This window comes from Kwoniella dejecticola, chromosome 7 (genome assembly GCF_000512565.2).
Source record: "Kwoniella dejecticola CBS 10117 chromosome 7, complete sequence".
In the NCBI taxonomy this organism is placed as follows: domain Eukaryota; kingdom Fungi; phylum Basidiomycota; class Tremellomycetes; order Tremellales; family Cryptococcaceae; genus Kwoniella; species Kwoniella dejecticola.
The window spans coordinates 709,480-728,566 of record NC_089307.1 but is presented as its reverse complement, the minus strand read 5'-3'; the positions used below and the strand labels follow the sequence as shown (position 1 = coordinate 728,566).

General features: G+C 47.6%; 7 protein-coding genes across 7 annotated transcripts; 4 read left to right on the top strand and 3 right to left on the bottom strand.

Moving 5' to 3' along the window:
* Positions 1-75: 75 nt before the first annotated feature.
* Positions 76-2,362, top strand: I303_105901 (uncharacterized protein; the record flags this gene model as incomplete). The annotated part of the gene is made up of 9 exons (XM_018409214.1): positions 76-318; positions 396-482; positions 584-832; positions 944-1,420; positions 1,505-1,551; positions 1,618-1,696; positions 1,775-1,822; positions 1,886-1,944; positions 2,047-2,362. 9 exons carry the CDS (start codon positions 76-78, stop codon positions 2,360-2,362), a joined length of 1,605 nt encoding a protein of 534 aa, XP_018261486.1.
* Positions 2,363-3,120: 758 nt separating this feature from the next.
* I303_105900 (uncharacterized protein) lies at positions 3,121-4,080 on the bottom strand (the record flags this gene model as incomplete). The annotated part of the gene is made up of 4 exons (XM_018409213.1): positions 3,121-3,240; positions 3,376-3,409; positions 3,530-3,646; positions 3,764-4,080. The coding sequence occupies 4 exons, from the start codon at positions 4,078-4,080 to the stop codon at positions 3,121-3,123; spliced, it is 588 nt and encodes a 195-aa protein (XP_018261485.1).
* Positions 4,081-5,576: 1,496 nt separating this feature from the next.
* I303_105899 (uncharacterized protein) lies at positions 5,577-7,266 on the bottom strand (the record flags this gene model as incomplete). The annotated part of the gene is made up of 2 exons (XM_018409211.1): positions 5,577-5,978; positions 6,055-7,266. 2 exons carry the CDS (start codon positions 7,264-7,266, stop codon positions 5,577-5,579), a joined length of 1,614 nt encoding a protein of 537 aa, XP_018261483.1.
* A 2,541-nt stretch (positions 7,267-9,807) lies between these two features.
* I303_105898 (uncharacterized protein) lies at positions 9,808-10,952 on the top strand (the record flags this gene model as incomplete). The annotated part of the gene is made up of 3 exons (XM_018409210.1): positions 9,808-10,500; positions 10,590-10,811; positions 10,914-10,952. The coding sequence occupies 3 exons, from the start codon at positions 9,808-9,810 to the stop codon at positions 10,950-10,952; spliced, it is 954 nt and encodes a 317-aa protein (XP_018261482.1).
* A 534-nt stretch (positions 10,953-11,486) lies between these two features.
* On the bottom strand, positions 11,487-12,651 carry I303_105897 (uncharacterized protein; the record flags this gene model as incomplete). Its single annotated transcript, XM_018409209.1, has 4 exons — positions 11,487-11,534; positions 11,595-12,061; positions 12,209-12,371; positions 12,460-12,651. The coding sequence occupies 4 exons, from the start codon at positions 12,649-12,651 to the stop codon at positions 11,487-11,489; spliced, it is 870 nt and encodes a 289-aa protein (XP_018261481.1).
* A 586-nt stretch (positions 12,652-13,237) lies between these two features.
* On the top strand, positions 13,238-15,157 carry I303_105896 (serine/threonine-protein phosphatase PP2A catalytic subunit; the record flags this gene model as incomplete). Its single annotated transcript, XM_018409208.1, has 7 exons — positions 13,238-13,330; positions 13,747-13,830; positions 13,961-14,260; positions 14,416-14,614; positions 14,764-14,935; positions 15,013-15,076; positions 15,149-15,157. 7 exons carry the CDS (start codon positions 13,238-13,240, stop codon positions 15,155-15,157), a joined length of 921 nt encoding a protein of 306 aa, XP_018261480.1.
* A 1,458-nt stretch (positions 15,158-16,615) lies between these two features.
* Positions 16,616-18,822, top strand: I303_105895 (uncharacterized protein; the record flags this gene model as incomplete). The annotated part of the gene is made up of 4 exons (XM_018409207.1): positions 16,616-17,425; positions 17,526-17,612; positions 17,744-18,682; positions 18,796-18,822. The coding sequence occupies 4 exons, from the start codon at positions 16,616-16,618 to the stop codon at positions 18,820-18,822; spliced, it is 1,863 nt and encodes a 620-aa protein (XP_018261479.1).
* Between the last annotated feature and the right edge of the window lie 265 nt (positions 18,823-19,087).

Sequence of the window (19,087 nt, the reverse complement as noted above, 5' to 3'; positions counted from 1 at the left end):
GACTCGATACTCGACCAACAAGTAGATTGGTTGATTCTGATAGAGGGATAGAGGATCTCAAACGTCACAGACAAAATGAGCGATCATCCACCGCCTTCCTCTCTCGGGGATCATCGAACGAACTCGATTCATAATCATACTCAGCAGGAAGATCCTGGATACCCACTTGATCCTATCGAATATGCTAAAGCGGAGCGAAAAGTGGTTCGGAAGATCGACCTCCTGTTATTACCTATCATGTTGATCACGTACGGACTACAGTACTACGATAAGAATACTTTATCTACTGCAATCTTATATGGGATGCTGGATGATTTGGTGAGTTGAGCTGGGCCAGATCGCAAGTGATATCAAAGTGGTTCGTTTTGGCTAATGGGGTTGCTCCTATTCGGTAGGACTTGACTACAACCAAGGACGGAGTAGTCTATCTTACTCGATATAGTACCGCCGCGGCAGCGTTCTACTACGGATATATCGTTGCTGTGAGTCATGTCTCGTTACTTCATCCCCAGAAAAGAACATATGTCATGAGCCCACAACGGGAAGCATAAGATGCTGACATCGAGCTCGGACGACCATTTAGGTCTTACCCATGGGCTTAGTCTTCACCCGGTTCCCACTTGCCAAGACAGCCTCTTTCTTCGTGCTTATTTGGGGCATTATCTGTATTTTGACTGTCGTCGTCCATTCTTATCGGGGTTTCGTCGTCCAAAGAGTCTTTCTCGGATTGGCCGAGAGTGCAGTCAGCCCTGCCTTTGTGGCTATCACCGCACTCTGGTGGAAACCGCAAGAACAAGCTAAGCGGCTGGGTATATACTATTCGTCAACAGGAGTGAGTCATCCTAGATTTATCTAACTAAAAAGGCCCAAGAATGATCGTTGTCCGGTGTGGAAATACGGAAATAAGCATGAGCCAAGAGCTGATCCGGTTTCGTTGCGACAGATCTTCAGCATGTTCACGGCTATAGTCAATATCGGATGGGGCAAAACGGGCGGTCAGCACCCTTGGAAATCGATGTACTATTTCGGCGGGTCCTTCACTATCGCCTGGGCTATCCTAATATACCTTATCATGCCTGACTCGCCCTTGAGTCCCGGGCGATTCTTCAGCGAGTCCGATAAGGCTATCTTGAGGCGCCGATTCGATGAGAACCCGTGGGGGAAGTCGCAGCAGAAGATCAAGATGACTCAGGTAGTTGAGACGGTGAAAGATGTGAAGACGTGGATATATTTCTTGATGGCAGCGAGCATATATATATGCAACGGGAGTGTGACTGTTTTCGGGGCGAAAATCATCAATTCATGGGGCTACGATTCGATCAGGTCGACGGCGTTGATGATTCCAGGAGGAGCTATGACGGTGGTTACGATTTATATCTTTGCGTGGTTTGCGGATAGGTATAAGAATATCAGGACGATCGTGAGCCACTCTCCTTTTGTATCCACAGCGAAGCCTCACGCTGTACGAGTGGAATTGATATGTGCGCTGACCTCCTCGTTGCAGCTCCTGCCTATCAGTACGATACCGGTCATCATCGGTTGTCTTGTTGTGTATGTTCGCCCCGTTCCAAGCGGCTGGATGGGCAGAGAAGCTAACTTCATTTTGATGCTTCGCAGCTGGCAAGCCCCTTGGCACCCTCGAGTCGGTCCGCTGATAGGTTACTACCTCGTAGCGGCTTTTGGGGCTCCTTATGTGGTAAGTACATCATTAGCATTTGACCTGTCGTAGAGGGATGCCTGGTTCGAGGTGTACTGACGAAATGCGTTCTCGTAGCTGCTCCTTTCGTTGGCGACTGCCAACACAGCAGGTGCCACCAAGAAGGTAAGCGCAGTCCCGCAAGATAGTCTGGCCAAAAGTCATCATGCTGACACTCGAGCTCAATAGGGCTTGACCACTTCAGCTATCTTTGTGGGATATGTGACGGGTAACATTGCTTCTTCATAGTGAGTGAACTTCATCTTTCTCAAAGGATGCCTCACAATCTTGCGACTTGTGGCGGGATCATTTGTCCATCTTCCGCTTGAGCTGATCGATCCGGACTACAGTCTCGTCTTCGCCCAAGAGAAACCAATCAAATACCGTTCAACCTGGATCGCAGTCATCGTAGCTATGGTCTTCGCGTCCGCCGCTTCGCTGGTGTTGAGGTATATCTATATCAAGGAAAACAAGCGACGAGACGCCTTACAAGCCGCCTCTGCAATTCGATCGGCCTCATCAGGGGTGGCGAATCGTGAATATTTTCAGAGTGGAAGCGACGAGGAGAAGACTGGAGAGTTGGGGGGATTACCGATAATTGTAGATGGAGGCAAGTATGAGGATAAGACTGATAAAGAGAGATTGGAGTTTAGGTATACGTATTAGTGACTGCAGTGATAGAGGGGGTTTACTCGTGTTGGACCTGATATTGAAGAATAGCAAGAACAGGTTGATGTGCTTCGTTCTGATCTTCAGCGGGAATAGGATCGAATAGATTCAGAGGGGAATAGCAAGAAGATCAGGAGGGAAAAAAAAACAGACACAGCTACATATCGGTCACAAGTTTGTCGGGTCCGACATTTATCCGAACATTGGCCTACCGTGTTAGATGGGAGTTCACCGGGAGACTAGAATGGGAATTCCGGGGGAATGCTGTGTGACATCGATCAGGAATGCAGGGTCTGCCCACCTTCAGCATGAGATATATATCTTATGTATGCGATCATGCGTAACACCAGATCAAGCTTGGATTTCATGACACACAACGTGGAACTGAGCTCATTCTGATTGTGGTCCTGAGATCACACATATGTGGAAGCGGGAGTGGAAGGATGAGGCACGAGAAGGGAGGAACATGTGATGGAGGAACATGTGATGGACCAGCGCAAAAGGATGAGAGAGGAGACGAGGGGTGACAGAGGGGAAGTGGGACGGGGAGGAGCGGGGGGCCGGCGCCCGCGCGGGAAGGGAGGGGAGAGGGGCAGAGGCAAGCCAGAGGGGAAGGGGAACAAGAGGGCCAGGGGTCAGGGATAGGGGAGGAGATGAAGCATATGTAAGATGAGAGGTACTGCATACATTCGCATCGAAACTTACAACACTTATTCCAAGTCGCACCTCATACGAGCTTTACTTTAAAGCTACGCTCAATCATCCCCCTCGTATTCTATATCACCATCCATATTGATTCTTCCCTTCTTGATCTTCTCGCCTTTGGCCCTGAGGAGATCTTCTACAGTTTTCAGCTTCCCATCCTCTAGACTTTCCTATGCGATGGGGAACGTCACAGAAAACGACGGTCAGCTTGGGTTCGCACTATCACTTGCTATGACCTGAATCTACAATCTCCATGTGGAATGAGAGATGGCTGGTGATTTTAGGAAGTCGAGCGGCAGACTCACTTTGAACCATCCTATATGATCTGCTATCAAGTGTCTGTCAAGTTATCCGCGGGTCAGCTCACCTAAGCGTAAACAGATGACACAGCGAAGCAAAGAGACAGCGTCATCGGATCAAAAAGGAGAGGAAGTAGAGGTATAAGAAAGAGCAGCTTACCTTGATTTACACTCTGGACACTGCACCAACACAATCCCATTCGTATATGATCGTTTCGAGAACTCGTGCGTCGATCTGTGTCCACAATCATTCGCCGTACATGTGAATGTCATTTGTCTGGTCCAAGTAACAGAACATGGTCAGCCGAGTGATGCCGCTGTATCTCTTCATACAACTCGTATCGTTTCACACAACTCGTAATGGTGTCTGTTGTCGTCAACGATCGAGACTCACAACCTGGGTTCTATTTGACCTATTTTCTGCTTACCATTCCCATCGCCCGAAGTAGGAGCCTCTATCTGCGGAGAAGTGGATGATGGGGCATCCCACCGTCTGTTCGTTGAGGAGAAAGCCCGTTGTGACAGAGGTATGAAGCGGATTGAGGCGGAAGGTTGTAAATGTCGATGAAGATGAAGCCGCAAATGACGCAAGGGAGGCGAGATAGACGTGAGTCTTGACGAAGAAGCGATAGATCGAGATATGGGGATTTGCTTTATCGATCTCAGAGGCGGGAGTTGATGCAGCGCTGTTCTGAGGGCGGTAGCGGACATCGTCTGATGTTTTTGGCTGAGCTAAGATGTAAGAGTATGAAGATGGTAAAGAAGGATTTTTTGATATTATTGAAGTCAAGACATGGTCGGTTCATGATTTCTAAGCTGTTCGGACGTATTCGAAGATTCGAACCGAACGTGAACGATTTTTTGGCAAGTTGCCGTCATTTCGATGTTTTTGTTTTCATTTTCATGGTCTGGGTTTTGGCCACTTGGTGAAGGACATCGATTTTCAAGCATCCAGCTCGAAATATAGAATCACCTAGCTGTCATCTGAGCGTCAAGAGGTCCAACATCCACAAGACTGCATCCGAGCGTGGAATAATTTGAGTACAATCTCGTCATGCACGCTCCGCTAGGCAATCCAGGTAGACAGATCGGTGAGTCGAATCCCTTCCACCTGCTTGTCTGGTTGACTTCAGCTGACCATCTCTCACATGACTGCAACTTTTTTCTTCCTTTCTGAACGCCTCGACGAACATCAAATATCAACACACACATATCTGATTCGGACTGAATCTCGCTGAACCGAATGGATCTCGGTCTGAACTTACAGCCTGCGCCGAATTGATAGAAGCCTTAGAAGAATGTCATGCGAAAGGAATGATAGCTCGTCTGACGGGGGAATGTAATGCGCAGAAATCGGCTCTGTCAATGTGTTTAAGGAAGGAGGTACGTGACCCGTAACCCACTCCCAATCAGGCATGCATCTATCTACCAAGAGTCGACCAAGCTGCTCGATCTTCCCGTCACCTCGTATCGTCTCTGCAATCCTCTTATTTTGATCGGTATCTGGCTGATCTTCAATTCTGAAATTCTGCATTGCGGTATTGCGGTATTGCGGTGTTGCAGAGAAAAGATCGCGAGGCTCGCAACCATGAATCTGCAAAACAACGTACGTTGAAGAAGAAGGAAGTATGGGATCAGCTCGAGCGGGAAAAAGCCCAAGAGGGTCAAGCATCAGCATAAAGTATGAGGACGATCATCACAGGTTTTCATTGATCATATCGGGCTGAATGAGGAGGAACGCCGCTGTGCCAAAGGTGAGTCACATGTCGTCTTGGTCTTGAGCTGTCTACATCCGTGGTCACACCGAGGTGCTAAGCTCATTGATCAGCGGCGCAGGTCTCTCATATTATATTGATTGTATCGCAATTGTACTATATCGCATATCATCATGTCGAATCATACCATGTTGCATCGCATCGTCGTATACACGTCCGTCCGATTCGCGTTTTTGCGCAACCACTCAAACTCCACAGCATATAATGCAAGTCATCTGCTCGGGCGACCGCCTCATGCCAAATCTCCCAATCTCGCAACGAAAAGAAGAAAGCATGATATCATTTCATAGATGACAAGGCATCATAAGGTATTTTCTATCGTTTTTGGGGTCTATATGCACCAGTCACGGACAGAAGAACGAATGTATGTATAATGCATATTGCATATTGCCGAATGTCTAAAGCATAAAATGTCCATTCAAATGCCATAACTTATAAAGCCATCAACAAACCACCTACGATCGTACCGATCGCGCCAATCATCCATCCGGCCCTCACATCAAGCTTGACAGCCCCGCTACTTCCACCGCTAGAGTTACCTGAACCAGAAGACGAGTTTGATGAGCCGGAGCATACTTGGCCTTTCTGCGAATTGGCAATCAACACTCTTGGTAATCCGGTCTTGACTGTCACTGCTAAGTTACCGGAACCGTCGGTGGTGAGGGTTTCGCAGGAGATGGCGTCGATCACTTGGGTGTTGGCTGACCAGCCGGAAGCGCTCGCTTGGACGTTGACGGTTGCGTCAGACGCGGAGGATCCGGAGTTGGACAGGATGGAGATCAAGGGTTGTTTGGCGATGAGGATTGAAGATGATGAAGGGGAAGTGACGTTCATCTGGACGAACAAGAGATCAGACATTCGTTCCGTTACACACACGACTGTCATACCCTATTGGGCATCGCAAACTCACCTGAGAAGAGTAGAAAGAATCCGATGCGTTGCCTGCAGCCTTTCTAGCGGCATTCAGACTGGCGAAGAACTTGTACATGTCCGAGCTGGTATCGTAGTTGGAAGTCCAAAGGGGTTCTCGATTATCGGGGTCGGCGCCACCGGTGAAACCAGCTTCCGAGCCGTAGTATCCGTAAGGGATACCATCGGTCACGAACGGGTAAGCATGAGCATTTTTGATGAGCGAAGTATCCGTGACGGTCGACTCGAATCGGGGGTTATCGTGGTTGTTCAAGAACGATCCGAGAAGTGTGGGATCGTTGAAATCGCTCTTGATCGTTTGAGTCATCGTCACCAACTCGCTCAGATCGCCGGAGGTCTGGTTGAAACCTCGAACTAAGGGGTAATAAGCGGGATAATTGAAGGGGTTGACTTTTGCGTCGTTTTGATAAGGTCCAACGTAGACTGGATCTCCGTTCAGGACTTCACCTTGAGTGAAGACGCCCGCGGAGTTGACGAAGTTTGGCCAGAAAGTCTTGGGTACATGTTTGACGGTATCGATACGGACGGCGTCTAAAGTGTAGTTGGACACGAGAGTCTTCACCCAGTTGTTCCAGTAGTCCGAAACGGTGGACGACTCGGTATTCAGATCAGGGAGGGCTACTTGGTCATCACCCAACCAACAGTCTTCGACGTTGGTCTGGTTGTTGTAATCTTGGATCCAGCAGAAAGGATGGTAATCCGAAGACTGGCTGAAAGGCCCGTACGCGCTATCAGGCTGGAAGGTGGACCCGGAAGTAGCAGCGACGTGATTGATGACTACGTCAATCATCAAGTGCATCCCCTTAGCATGGAGAGCTGACGAGAGGGCTTTCAATTCGTCAGCTGTACCGAAATTGCTGTTGAATCCATCGGGATCTAATGTCCAGTATCCGTGATACGCTTCACCTAAGCCGGTGGTTCCTCCGATGTTCTCGACGATGGGGGAGATCCAGATGGTGTCGAATCCCATTCCAGCGATGTAATCTAATTTCTCGGTGATGGACGCGTAAGTACCTCCGCAGTATTTTCGGTCGGAAGCATTACATGTTGAAGACACGGAGGAAGGTCGAGCGAATCGGTCAGTGATGATTTGGTAGACTGAGGCTGACCTTGCAGAGGTGTCGTCGAGAGCGAAGGCGCTTTGGAATGTTGCGAGAAGAGGAAGAAGAGTAAGAAGAGCTGATGAGATCATCTTGTAGCTGATTTTAAATGATTGCGGGAGTTGTGAGGGGGACGAAAGCTGATGAGTCAGGTTGTTTGTATTTCTAGCGATTGTGGTCGTGTCTGTTTGACAGTGAGAGTGTCGTTGTATGATAAAAGGCGATGAAGTCGTTGCGATGTCGTGTGAAGGAGAAGGTGACTTCAAGTCGTTATTTGCTGAAAAGCTGTTACCGTTTGGAGATGGATGAATGGAAGGTAGAAGATAGAAGTCGATGCCAAGCGAAGTGACCGGAAGTTGGTAATTGATGGTGAGAATTTCATGTGTCGATGTATGGTGCGACGAGATTCAGAAGGTACCAGAGTAGACACGATTCAAAGGAGGAAGAAGCGAGCGGACTAGTCAGCGCTGATCGTTCCTTTGACCACGAGTATGAGGAAGTGGTCCGTTCGTTCTCACGCAGCTCGACAAGGGAAGCAAAGGTACAGCGGCTCGTGCGTGGTCATGGGTATGAGGGAGGACGAGGCCAGGAACTTACAGGTTACGCGTTAGTCAAAAGAGGCTCGTGGGACTGTGAAATTTGTGTATGTGTTCCAAGGTCGTCAGTGTGGAATGAAGCTGTAGTATAGCAAAAGAAATCAAAGATGAGATGTAAGGTTTGAGAGATTGGACTTGGACTGGAGTAAACATTTACATGCATTTCTATTCTGACCAACATTTTCCGTGTTGTCTTCGTTCGCATGTTCGCATATGCTTTCTGCACAGCCAAGCTTTCATCGAAATCTCGAGAAACCAACATATCAACAACGGCATGCCGTGTCCTACTTTTGCGATTTTAGCTTAACCGAATCGTTACCACAGTACCACACTATAAATTCAGGTTCTCCTGCCTCTGCCTCTGCCTCCGCGTCCGAGCGGAGTTGGGTGTTAGGATTACGCGTCAACACTGATTTTCAGGGTAAAACCCTCTGAAGAACGTTTTAACCCAAAATAAAAACCTTCCGTGAACCTGATTGCTGTGTTGACGCGAAGTTCGGACAGGACAGCAACCAGCGATGGACAACGAATGCTCAGTCCTCCTTCTCGGGTTGGGTTTGTGATTATCGTATAGCGACAGGACTTATGAAAAGACCTCGTCATGCGTGTCTCGGCGCCCGGAACGCTCGTCGACTATAAGGACATATATGGATGGCGGTCGCATCTTGCGGAGTATAATTTTGGTCTTTCTGAGCGCGAATCGTGCAGTGCATCCGTCGATGCCTACGTGCGACCAAGGCCTAGCATACAGATACAGAATAGAATGGTGCGCAGACCGACAACAGTACGATGAAGACAGAAAATCCACGTCTTGCCTTGGAGACATCTTCATACCCATCAAGAATTTGAATTTGATGATGGGGCTGCGATGCATCGGCTAGATGCTCGTTGGAAAGCTTTGGAAAGCTTTGGACTAAGCCGAAAGCCTTTGCCCTGGTATCCTGCCGTTCTCACTCGAGACGATGACTTCCTCATTTGGCTTCGGCCACATCGCGAATACATGTACATGAGACATTGACAACTGATCAGCAAGGAGGATACATCGGGATACTTTGGATCGAGCGATCAAGCAAGATGTTGTCGTTCGCCGTGGACTCGCAACGTAGAGCTACATCCAGAACAGACTATCTGCCACTCGCAAACATATCAACTATCATTCCATGGTTCTTCGAAATGTGCTTCTGGATACGCAGAAACCTTGTCACTCGGCCCGGAGTAGTGCATCATCGTCGCTTTTGCTTTTTCGCTTTTGGTCATGAAGTGAAACTCAGCCGGCGGCCAGGTGATCTAAACCCCTTGGGTCTCCACATGATTCAGATCAGATTTGTGCGGGGTGTTTTACCCAATACAGTAATTTTAGGTATGTTTTAGTTCAGGGATTAGGTCATTGATTGGACTGTGTAGATCTGTGAGAGAGTACTCATACTCCCCAAAGCAACGCAACGCAACGCAGTCATATCACCTGGTCATTCAGTCCATCTATCTATCTATCTTCGCTTTTGTATTCCGCTATACTATCTCAAACGGTCGAAGAACGTTGACTTTCCTCACAGTCACAAGTTGTATCTCATCGAACGTGTGTACAAGTAGAGTGTTCGCCCTTGACAAGATCAGCTACGCTCCACCACTCCGCCCAACACAGAAAGGATATTATCATACCACTCAAATTCTCCATTGTCCTATCCTCTGGCTTATCGTACGCCTTCTAGAACACGATCCGTCACTGGCACCAACAAGCACCTAGACGTCATCAGTCATCATACACAATCCACAGACGTAGACACCTGTCTCCCACGCACTGGAAGGCATCCTTTCTCACTCCAATCATCAATTGTGTCCTCTCACCGAAGGACGGTGAGTCAACCATCAGATCTCGTCCTTGATCAGACTGTCCGAGTCAAGCGCATTCCATCCAATCGCTTGCTGAGTAGCGTTACTTTACATCTCTGGCAGAGGACCATCGAATAAGAAACGCCTTAGACCATCTGATTCCACCTGACGACCTTGGACCCTTATCATACTTTTGAACTGCACATGATGACTGCTCCTATCCCCATCTCGACTTTTCCTTCAGCTCCTTCAAACATCCCGTCCGCGAATGGACATGCCCATCAACCCTTCTCACCTCCCATCCCATCAACTACCCCCGGCTCATCCATGTCAGTCTCCCCACAAACTCCTTTCTCACCCACATCCACATCCAGCTCCGGCAACCTGGGAATCTCTGCTACCCCTACCCAAGGATCGGGTCTATTCAAATGGGCAAACTCATTCGGTAAATCTCCAAACACAAACACAAACATGAACAGCGGTACCCTTACAGGCGGTTTCTCACCACCCAAACAGCAAAAAGGCTTCGATATCCCCTCTGCTGTTAACGAGCATGACCATGAGCATGAACACGAATACCATGATTCCTTCGAATTTGGCGATCTCAAAGCCAAGTCCTGGAATAATTCGTCCAGCGTAGGGAGAAGAACGATGTCGTTGAGCTTTGAACCGAAATCACCGTCTTCGAACTCGCCAATTGCCAATATGCTCAAGGGAGGATTCGGAGGCGCCTCAGGCGTGGACGGTGGAGGCGGTGGAGGTGGAGCCGGAGCTGTGGGAGGAGGAGGTGGACCAGGTCTGGCCCAGACGTTGCCTAGTGGAGTACTGGCTGATAAGGCTGCGAAAGGACAAGGATTGTTGCGCAGATTGAGCTTGACTGGCGGAGGTACGGGATATAGGGTGAGTAAGACTTCAATTACACGCTTGTATTGCATGCGGTATCTGGGGTGGTACCATGAATTGATGGTATTTTCATTGTCGACGTTCAGCCCGCTTTCTTGTCTCCGCCTTTGCCTACGGCACCATTACCACCTTCACCACCTGCAACGACGAACATACCTTCCATCCCTGCCCCTGCCCCTGCATCTGCAACCGCCGCTGCACAATCGGACATTCCAGTTCATAAGCCAACGGTCATTACTGGAGGACCAAGCTCGGCAAGCAGAAGTAGAAGGTTCAGCGAAGGTACTAAGAAAAGGGGTGTTTCGCCCGTACGTGCCAAACATCTAAACTCGTCTACACAGCTTCCGATTTTTTCTTGTGGTCTCTCGCCTTTTTTCTTTGCAAAGCTGATATACTGAGTTTCTGTATAGATGGGCGAGAGGATTCTCCGAGATCACGGTCATTTCTGATCCGGTCATCCCGAGCACCTCGTTCAAGCCTCATCGCTGCCGTTATGAATCTCGTTGTCCCTTACGTTGCGTTCGACTACGGCTCCGGCTGGGTCCAGGTCGGGAAGAAGACAGGGGACTACTTGGTGTCATATCGGGCTTTGTGCGGAAATCACGACAAATCACTGTGGAATGAAAGAGATCGCGGCCGATGCAGGATGAGTGATGTAATTTCAAGATGGCAATGACTGTATTGCATCCAACCTTGTATATGATGACACTGTATGATGATTCTCATCTCAATCTCAAAAATTGTCACAGCAACGATAATTTCGAAATGCAGCGATGAATTTCAACACAATTGTCATAAATCTTGGATATATGCCAACAACTCGGAAGCTATTTTACAATATGCTGTATAAGAAGATTGAATGACCACAATGGTATACAAAGTGAAAGGCAGAGGAAGAAAAATTACGATCAATCACTTGTGTACAACTCGACGAGGTGATGAATGAAGCGGTTCCCAGTGACCCTCAACTATCCTGACCTTGCTCACTTGGTCTGGACAATCCTATGAAGACCACGGCGGATCCTTTTGATCTGTTCCCAAGAAGCGTTTCAGTAAACTGGGTCCTCTTGCGATCAGATTGATGAGCTCACCATTGGCGTAGAAGATCCCGTCGATGACACCGACAAATGGTCGTTGCTTCCCCCTTCGGCTGGTACAGCTACCAAGGCCGTATCCCATCTTACGTGTTTCGTAGGGCTCGAAGAACCCTCTCTTGCCAAGTCCGAGTCGTTCGAATGAGCCTCTCTGGCTGGTTGGCGAAGTGTTGGATTATCGATAGCACCGGGAAGGATGTACGGCGGATCTTGAACCATCGAGGGGAACTCGTGCGGAAGAAGCTCAAATTCCTGAGCGTAGCCAATCTCTCGCATCTTGATAATATGCTGAGCAGCGTATAGGAACAAAGGAGTCAATTCCTCCGGTCGCATTTGAGAGGTCGCCCGAGATGCGCTCAAGCGAAGATCGTGAACAGTATATCGCTTCATCGGCTGAAGCTCAGACAGGACTATCGCCTGTCTTTCGAATGCGTGCAGTAGTTTGAGAGTGATCTCTAATTCACCTGGATCAAGAAATGAGATATCAGCAGCTCGTTCAGGTATCGATGCTTTGCATTTGCACCTACGAAAGCAGCCGTTCCACTGACATTACCAAACATTTTCATTAGCATCAGGCAGATTCCAAGTCACAGGAAACCGTCATCGCGTACCTCTCGATAGGCGTTGAAGGCTCGTGTAGGCCTCAATAGAGTAATTGACCTCCGTTAAGCTCGCTTCCTTGAGTATATCATACACGTAGTTGTGATATACCGAGCCGTTCAAACCGTACGCCCAAGCTCGACAGAGATCTTCTCGCGACATCTGATATATGTTCTGTCAAAAAGCAAAGCTCACTCCCACTTACGGCAGCACTGATGGTCTGCAGAGGCTGCAGTGCGTGTGGAGCTGCTCCTGGACTCACCGTGATGTCACCATGTCGGAATTCCGTGTAATACACGTTGCCATCGTGATCTGATGGGATTTCCAGATACGAGCATACCGAATTGCTGCAGATCTCACCGTGGTAGTATGCCTTCGGTGGCGTGAGCGTAGCTTGGATGAATTGATAGCCTGGATAAGCGGCCTTGACTAAATCCTGTATATTTACAGTCATCTTGATGACTGTCAGCGGTGGATGATGATGAGGGCACCGACACTTTTTGCCGCTTCATCACATGCATCAACACCGCACTGTCACATATATCGTACTTGCGACAAGGCATCAGGGTGGATTCAATCGTGATTCGTACTGTTATGGCTAGTCGTAAGCCTACTTGGTCTGGGTAATGCGTTGTGGATTGATGATTATTTACGGAGGATCGAGGCAAAAGTGCCACATGAGATGTAACCTCGGCATTATGAGATACCAGCTGGAGTGCAAGTGCCACTTACTCAAGGCGCGTGCATCTCAGTGCGTCAACGGTGACGCTCCATTTGATTACCACTCGCTGCAAATAACCTGTATTCCTGTATTACTCTATCGCTATTCACCCAATAACATCGACAGTCATCATATACATACACAATCCTCAGATAACAGGGACCCTGCACACGACGTCAAGACTCGACACGCACAACAAATAATTAAACCGAGACCGAGTTGTTCCCTACCATTCAGGACCTTAAGAGTCAATTCCCCAAATCACAGCAGCATCCTTCGATAGATCTAGAGTAGATAAAGCAAGACACCTAGACTCAAGATGTCCTCGAACGACGATGTGGACTCGTGGATCGCTCAGTTGATGCAATGTAAACCATTGAGCGAACCTGAAGTGAAAAAGTTGTGTGATAAGGTGGGTACCCTTGTTTCCTGTTCGCAATACACACCTTCCTTCATCCGGTCGTGCGCAAGCTCGTGGAGAACCCGGACAGCTTAGAGAAGTAAAGTCAAGTCTTCTGAGCTTCTCGAGCTATGGGTCTGGCGGGAAGCATCTTTGGTCTTCGCCTTGTTCCTCCTCATATTTTCACGATTTGTCATTTGGGACGATGCGGGAGGGAGGTCATTTCTAGCTGTGCTGGAACCCAAAGATCCTTTATCCTCTATTTCCGCCCGTTAACTTCTTTTCGCTCCCTTTGGTCGCACTTCGTCTTTGTCCTCAGTCTCTCACTGCCTCGCTTCGTGTCCTGACTTCAGTATTGAGCATCGCGTCTGTATGGGGATTGATGTCATGCTGACTTGTCTGTTGGTTTGATCAAATCATATGAATAGGCAAGAGAGGTGTTAATGGAAGAATCGAATGTCCAACCCGTCCGATGCCCCGTGACAGTGTGTGGAGACATTCACGGACAATTCGTAAGTGCAGTCCACCCTTTCCCATCCACTTATAACTTCCAACTTGTAGATTCCAACCCCGTTTACAAGAGGAGGGAGAGGAGGTTGATCTGATCTGATCTGATATGTTATGTCATGGTGCGACGTGTAGCACGACTTGTCCGAGTTATTCAGGATAGGGGGAAACTCGCCAGACACCAATTACCTATTCATGGGAGATTATGTGGATAGAGGATACTACTCAGTCGAAACTGTCACCTTGCTAGTAGCATTGAAGTTGAGATACAGAGATAGAGTCACGATCTTAAGAGGGAATCACGAGTCAAGACAGATCACTCAAGTCTATGGATTCTACGATGAGTGTCTGAGAAAATATGGGAATGCCAATGTGTGGAAGTTCTTCACGGATCTGTTCGATTATTTGCCGTTGACTGCTTTGATTGATAACCAAGTGAGTGGTACTTCTTTCTTTTCTTTTGCTTTTAATCGCGTCCGATCGGTCAGACATTTCCCTTGAATAGATCGTATGATCATTGCGAGGAAGCCGGACACGGAGAAATGGCATTTTGCGATTCAATGCTGATCCACTAAACGCCTTTCCGCTAGATCTTCTGTCTCCATGGTGGTCTTTCACCATCAATCGATACGCTCGACCATATTCGATCTATCGATCGGATTCAAGAGGTACCTCACGAAGGACCGATGTGCGATTTGCTCTGGTCAGACCCAGATGACAGATGTGGATGGGGTATAAGTCCTCGTGGAGCGGGATATACCTTCGGACAAGATATATCCGAGGCATTCAGTAAGTCGGAGCATCTCTTGTGATTTTCTATGTCCACACCTCTCTCCATTCGTGCTCTTTCACGAACGTTTGGTCAACGCTTTACCGCTCCGTTCGCACGTCATCAATCAGAATTTGACAAGTGACTAATGGTGATGCGTCTCTCGTAGACCACAACAACGGCTTGACATTGGTCGCGCGAGCACATCAATTGGTCATGGAAGGATTCTCGTGGTCCCAAGAGCGAAACGTGGTCACCATTTTCTCCGCCCCGAATTACTGTTATAGATGTGGTAATCAAGCTGCTATATTAGAGGTTGACGATGCTCTGAAATACACCTTGTGAGCTCCGTTTACTTGATTAATACCTATTATTGCGTCAAAAGTATGCTTGGAACTCACCGTTGGCGCGTGATCAGCCTACAATTCGATCCGGCACCAAGAGCAGGTGAACCACTTGTATCAAGACGACCACCGGACTATGTGAGTCATCCTTCTATTTTCTCCACCTTCACACATAAGGTAGACGAGCGGTAGCTGATGCTGTGTACGCAGTTCCTCTAATCAATCTAATACAGTATAGTGTATCATAAAGCCCGTGTCATTTCAAGTCAATAGAAGTACGAGTTTCAAGTCCGACCACGATGAGGGATTTACTCATCTAGTCTCCTCCTTCCATGTGATTATCTGTTTCTTACTTTGTCGTTGCTGCTTTGTTGGAAGAAGATGTAGATTCGAGAAGAAAAAGAAGAAGAAGAATGAATCCCACAAGCCAAGTTTCCAATTAGATACGAATATACCCGGAATACGAAATCATCAGCCGATAAGCAATACAATTTACAATCTACAATTTCAGATGGATATGACATTTCATTGTTTTTCGTTCGATCTGCACTGACAAGATCTAAGCCGGAGAATTTACTTATGCTCCCAACAACTGATGAGCCCGTACTTGATATGAGGTCCCACTTGGACTGAGAACAGCTTTGAAGGTCTGCAGTGCGGCTCAAATCATTTAGAATAATACACCACATCGCATACATTTACATAAACGTTGATGAAGGCTGCTTGGCTAATTCGTGGAGATCTGCCACTGATCAACCTTGAAAGGTCTGATGATAGGCATAGGCATAGGCATAATTTATAACTTGAAAAGAAGAACGACGACTCGATCGGCGATACTACCTACCAGCTACAAAAGGCGAACTGGCGATCCTTCCTTTCCTCCTTTCAGAAGTCTCCTTTGGGAAGATGACTTTACATTCATGACGTCCTTTGATGTGATGTCCAGGTCAGGTCAGGTCAGTGCAGTACATTCTGGATGATTATGGAAGATCATCAAGAATACAGTGAGATGATCAGTGATCAGTTATCACTGATCAGTGTGAGTCATAGAGACGATCAATGATCAACCACCCTTTCATTCATTGACCCCTCGTCATTACTTTGTAACTGATCTTCTCTTTTGGACATACTGTTGTTTGTCAACTCCGTGTCTCCGTGTCTTGTCTAATTGATATTGCTAGCTACGTACGTTATTCGAGCAAATGATATATGCTTCAGACGGAGGCGTGTGAGCTATAAAAGCTCCGACACACCAATCCAGTGAGTGTCACATCCCGTGCCGAAGCTCATCGTTCTGTCTCATCGAGCTTTTATCCTGACTGACTTGACTTGACTCTTCCAAACTTGATTCTGATTACACTTGATTTGACTTCAATTCGGATCCATTCGACATCACTCGACGCCGCTGGACTGCTCGACTATCAATCACTTCATCTCATTTCGTTTTCCTTTTGATCGCGATCGGATCTGGATATCACTTTCAAACTTTCAACCTACCCTATCTCAAAAGCTGATATCGAGAATTGATCATTCGTCTGTTGACAAAGCCCAACAATCAAGAAGAAACGAAAAAAAAAAAGACAAAACAATCTAGTCTTCTGACGCTTAATCGCCGTGACACTTTGACTTATTCGCCCATCCTGTTCTTCAGAAGCTCCTTTACTGCTTTCAGACCATATGAAAATATCCCAACCTAAATTGATATTCTCCACAAGACGAAATACAGACACAGACACCAATATCGATACAGCTACACCCACGAAAGAAAAGAAAATCGGATCACTTGTGCCCCTCACACCTACATCGACTTCGACTAACGGTGACAACAAACAACGGACGAGCTTGTTACAAAAGACTAAGAGCTTCATCACCAATCATCAGTCCTATACTCCCAGTCAACCAAAAACGTCTCCTGTTGGTTCGACGTTGCCTCTTCAAGAGAACGAAAAGATTGACGACGTTTCACTGGTAACGAAAAAGGGAGAAAAGGCAAAGGCAAAGGCAGAGCCAAACTCAAACTCAAATTCAAGTTCAAATTCAAAGAGGAAATCAAAGGATCTATCTCCTACTTTCGATTCCGATCTCAACGAAAACAAAGTTAGAAGACAAGAATCGTCCTTAAGACCCACTGCTTCGTCGCAAGATCAACCTCAGAACCCTCTCCAGCCTCAGAATCAATCGCAGACTCAGACTAAGAGACAGACTCTGAACGACGGATTAGCTATTTGTCTCTTTGGATATTCAGTACAGGCGCAGACTCATCAGATCGAGACCAAATTGAACGCTTCTTCCCCTTCTCCCCCTTCTTCTTCTAATACAATTCCAGCTTCAGTTTTAGAGTCAGAATCAACGCTAGGCGCAGATACCAATCGTTCTGAAGAGGATCAAGAAATTCAGTCTAATACGCGTAGCAAAACACCGAAGGATCTGTTGGATATGTACGACTCGACTTACGAGGAAGAGATCCGACAACAAGCTGTGATGGCTGTGAGTCAGCTTTGATTCTTACTTCATGATTCCTACTTCAAAACTCATTGAACTAAGGATGTTTGAGCTGATGGTCATCGAAACTTGATATTTACGATAGGAGGTCTTGCCGGATGCCGAGATGTGGGCTAAGTGGGAGAAAACTGAAGCGCCACTCAGACAAGGCAGAGGATGGTATCCCCGACTGGTCAGTATCCATCACTTGGTCATTGCTCGTCCCCCCATACCCGCGCCTTGCCAGGACCAGGTATGTCGGTGTTGGGGATACAGATACTGATAATCATGTTTGGGCTCTCGGTTCCGCTTTCGCTTTTGTAGGACCGCCACTTCCTTGAATTATTAGTGATCTCAGAGATCCACGCCTTATCGCACCCCACAGCCACTTCTCCGCCGAGCACGGCCGATCGGATTCATCGACATGCTTCGAGAGTACGTCGGGTCGCATGCGAACGGATCGGCGCGGAGAGGCTGAACGCGTATTGCGAGAGGGTCAAAGAGGCCTTCGAGGCGTATATGATGGGTGGTTGGACGCATCAACAGCAGAGTCAGATTCACGCTCAATCACAATCGGAAATTGCCTCACAAATAAAAACAGAGACAGAAGATGATGGTGAAAATGATGAGGTAGTGCTTAGAGACTCGGTCAATGAGGATTTGAGGAGGATCGATGGTGATTTAGATATCGGTGATGACGGTGGTGATGACAAGTCGATGTCCGAAGGAGAGGGAGAAGGAGAAAGAGAGGAAAGAGGTAGAACGATGATCAAGGGAAAAAAGTCGGAAATGCAGAAACCGAACCGAAAATTCAGAACCAAGTCAAAGTCACCTTCTCCCTCATCCTCTTCTTCCTTGTCGTCGATGACGAATGTGGGATCGGGCACAGAATTGAAAGTACCCCGAATCAATATTATCCCAAGCCAAGAATCCGATACTGATTCAGATCCAGATTTTGATTTTGATGCGAACAACGAGGATGAGATGGACGAAGTGCCATTGAACGAGATCACAGAAGAACTATCTTCCCGATCCTCTCGGGCTGCTTCTCAAAAGAACGATGCCGTGGGGTCGAATGTGGCTACCCAGGGAACAGGAACATACTCTTCAAGTATTTCTTCAAGTGGTGGACACGATATCGAGATGGACATTGACGGATCTGCAGGATCCGCATCTGGCGGTGGTGGCAATTTGGAGGGGCCGAAATATTCGGCAATCGTAAGAAGGCCGGAATCTGGTGCAAGACCAAGAATCAATCTACCTGTGCGTAATACTAATATTCCCGTATACTTTCCAGATCGTACTCTATCTCGATTTGAGCAGAAAGGAGCATTGCTGATTCCCCTTGGTTTGGTTGTTCCCATTCGGTCCGATAGGGGATCGATAATTTGAGGGATTCTTGACTATCTGTCTATTGAGAGCAGGGCTCCTACTGCACACGCGAGTACGAAAAGAGCCAGCCGATAACGATGAGTCTACTGTAACAATCACCGACCCGAATACGATTATGACTACGAACACGAACACGAACACGAACACGAACACGAACACGGACACGAATACGAAGATGAACTCGAACGCGAGTATAGCGTCAAAACGAACACGATGGAAACGAAAAGAACCACAAATTCAACGAACAAAATCAATCATACGATCGACCATACTGTA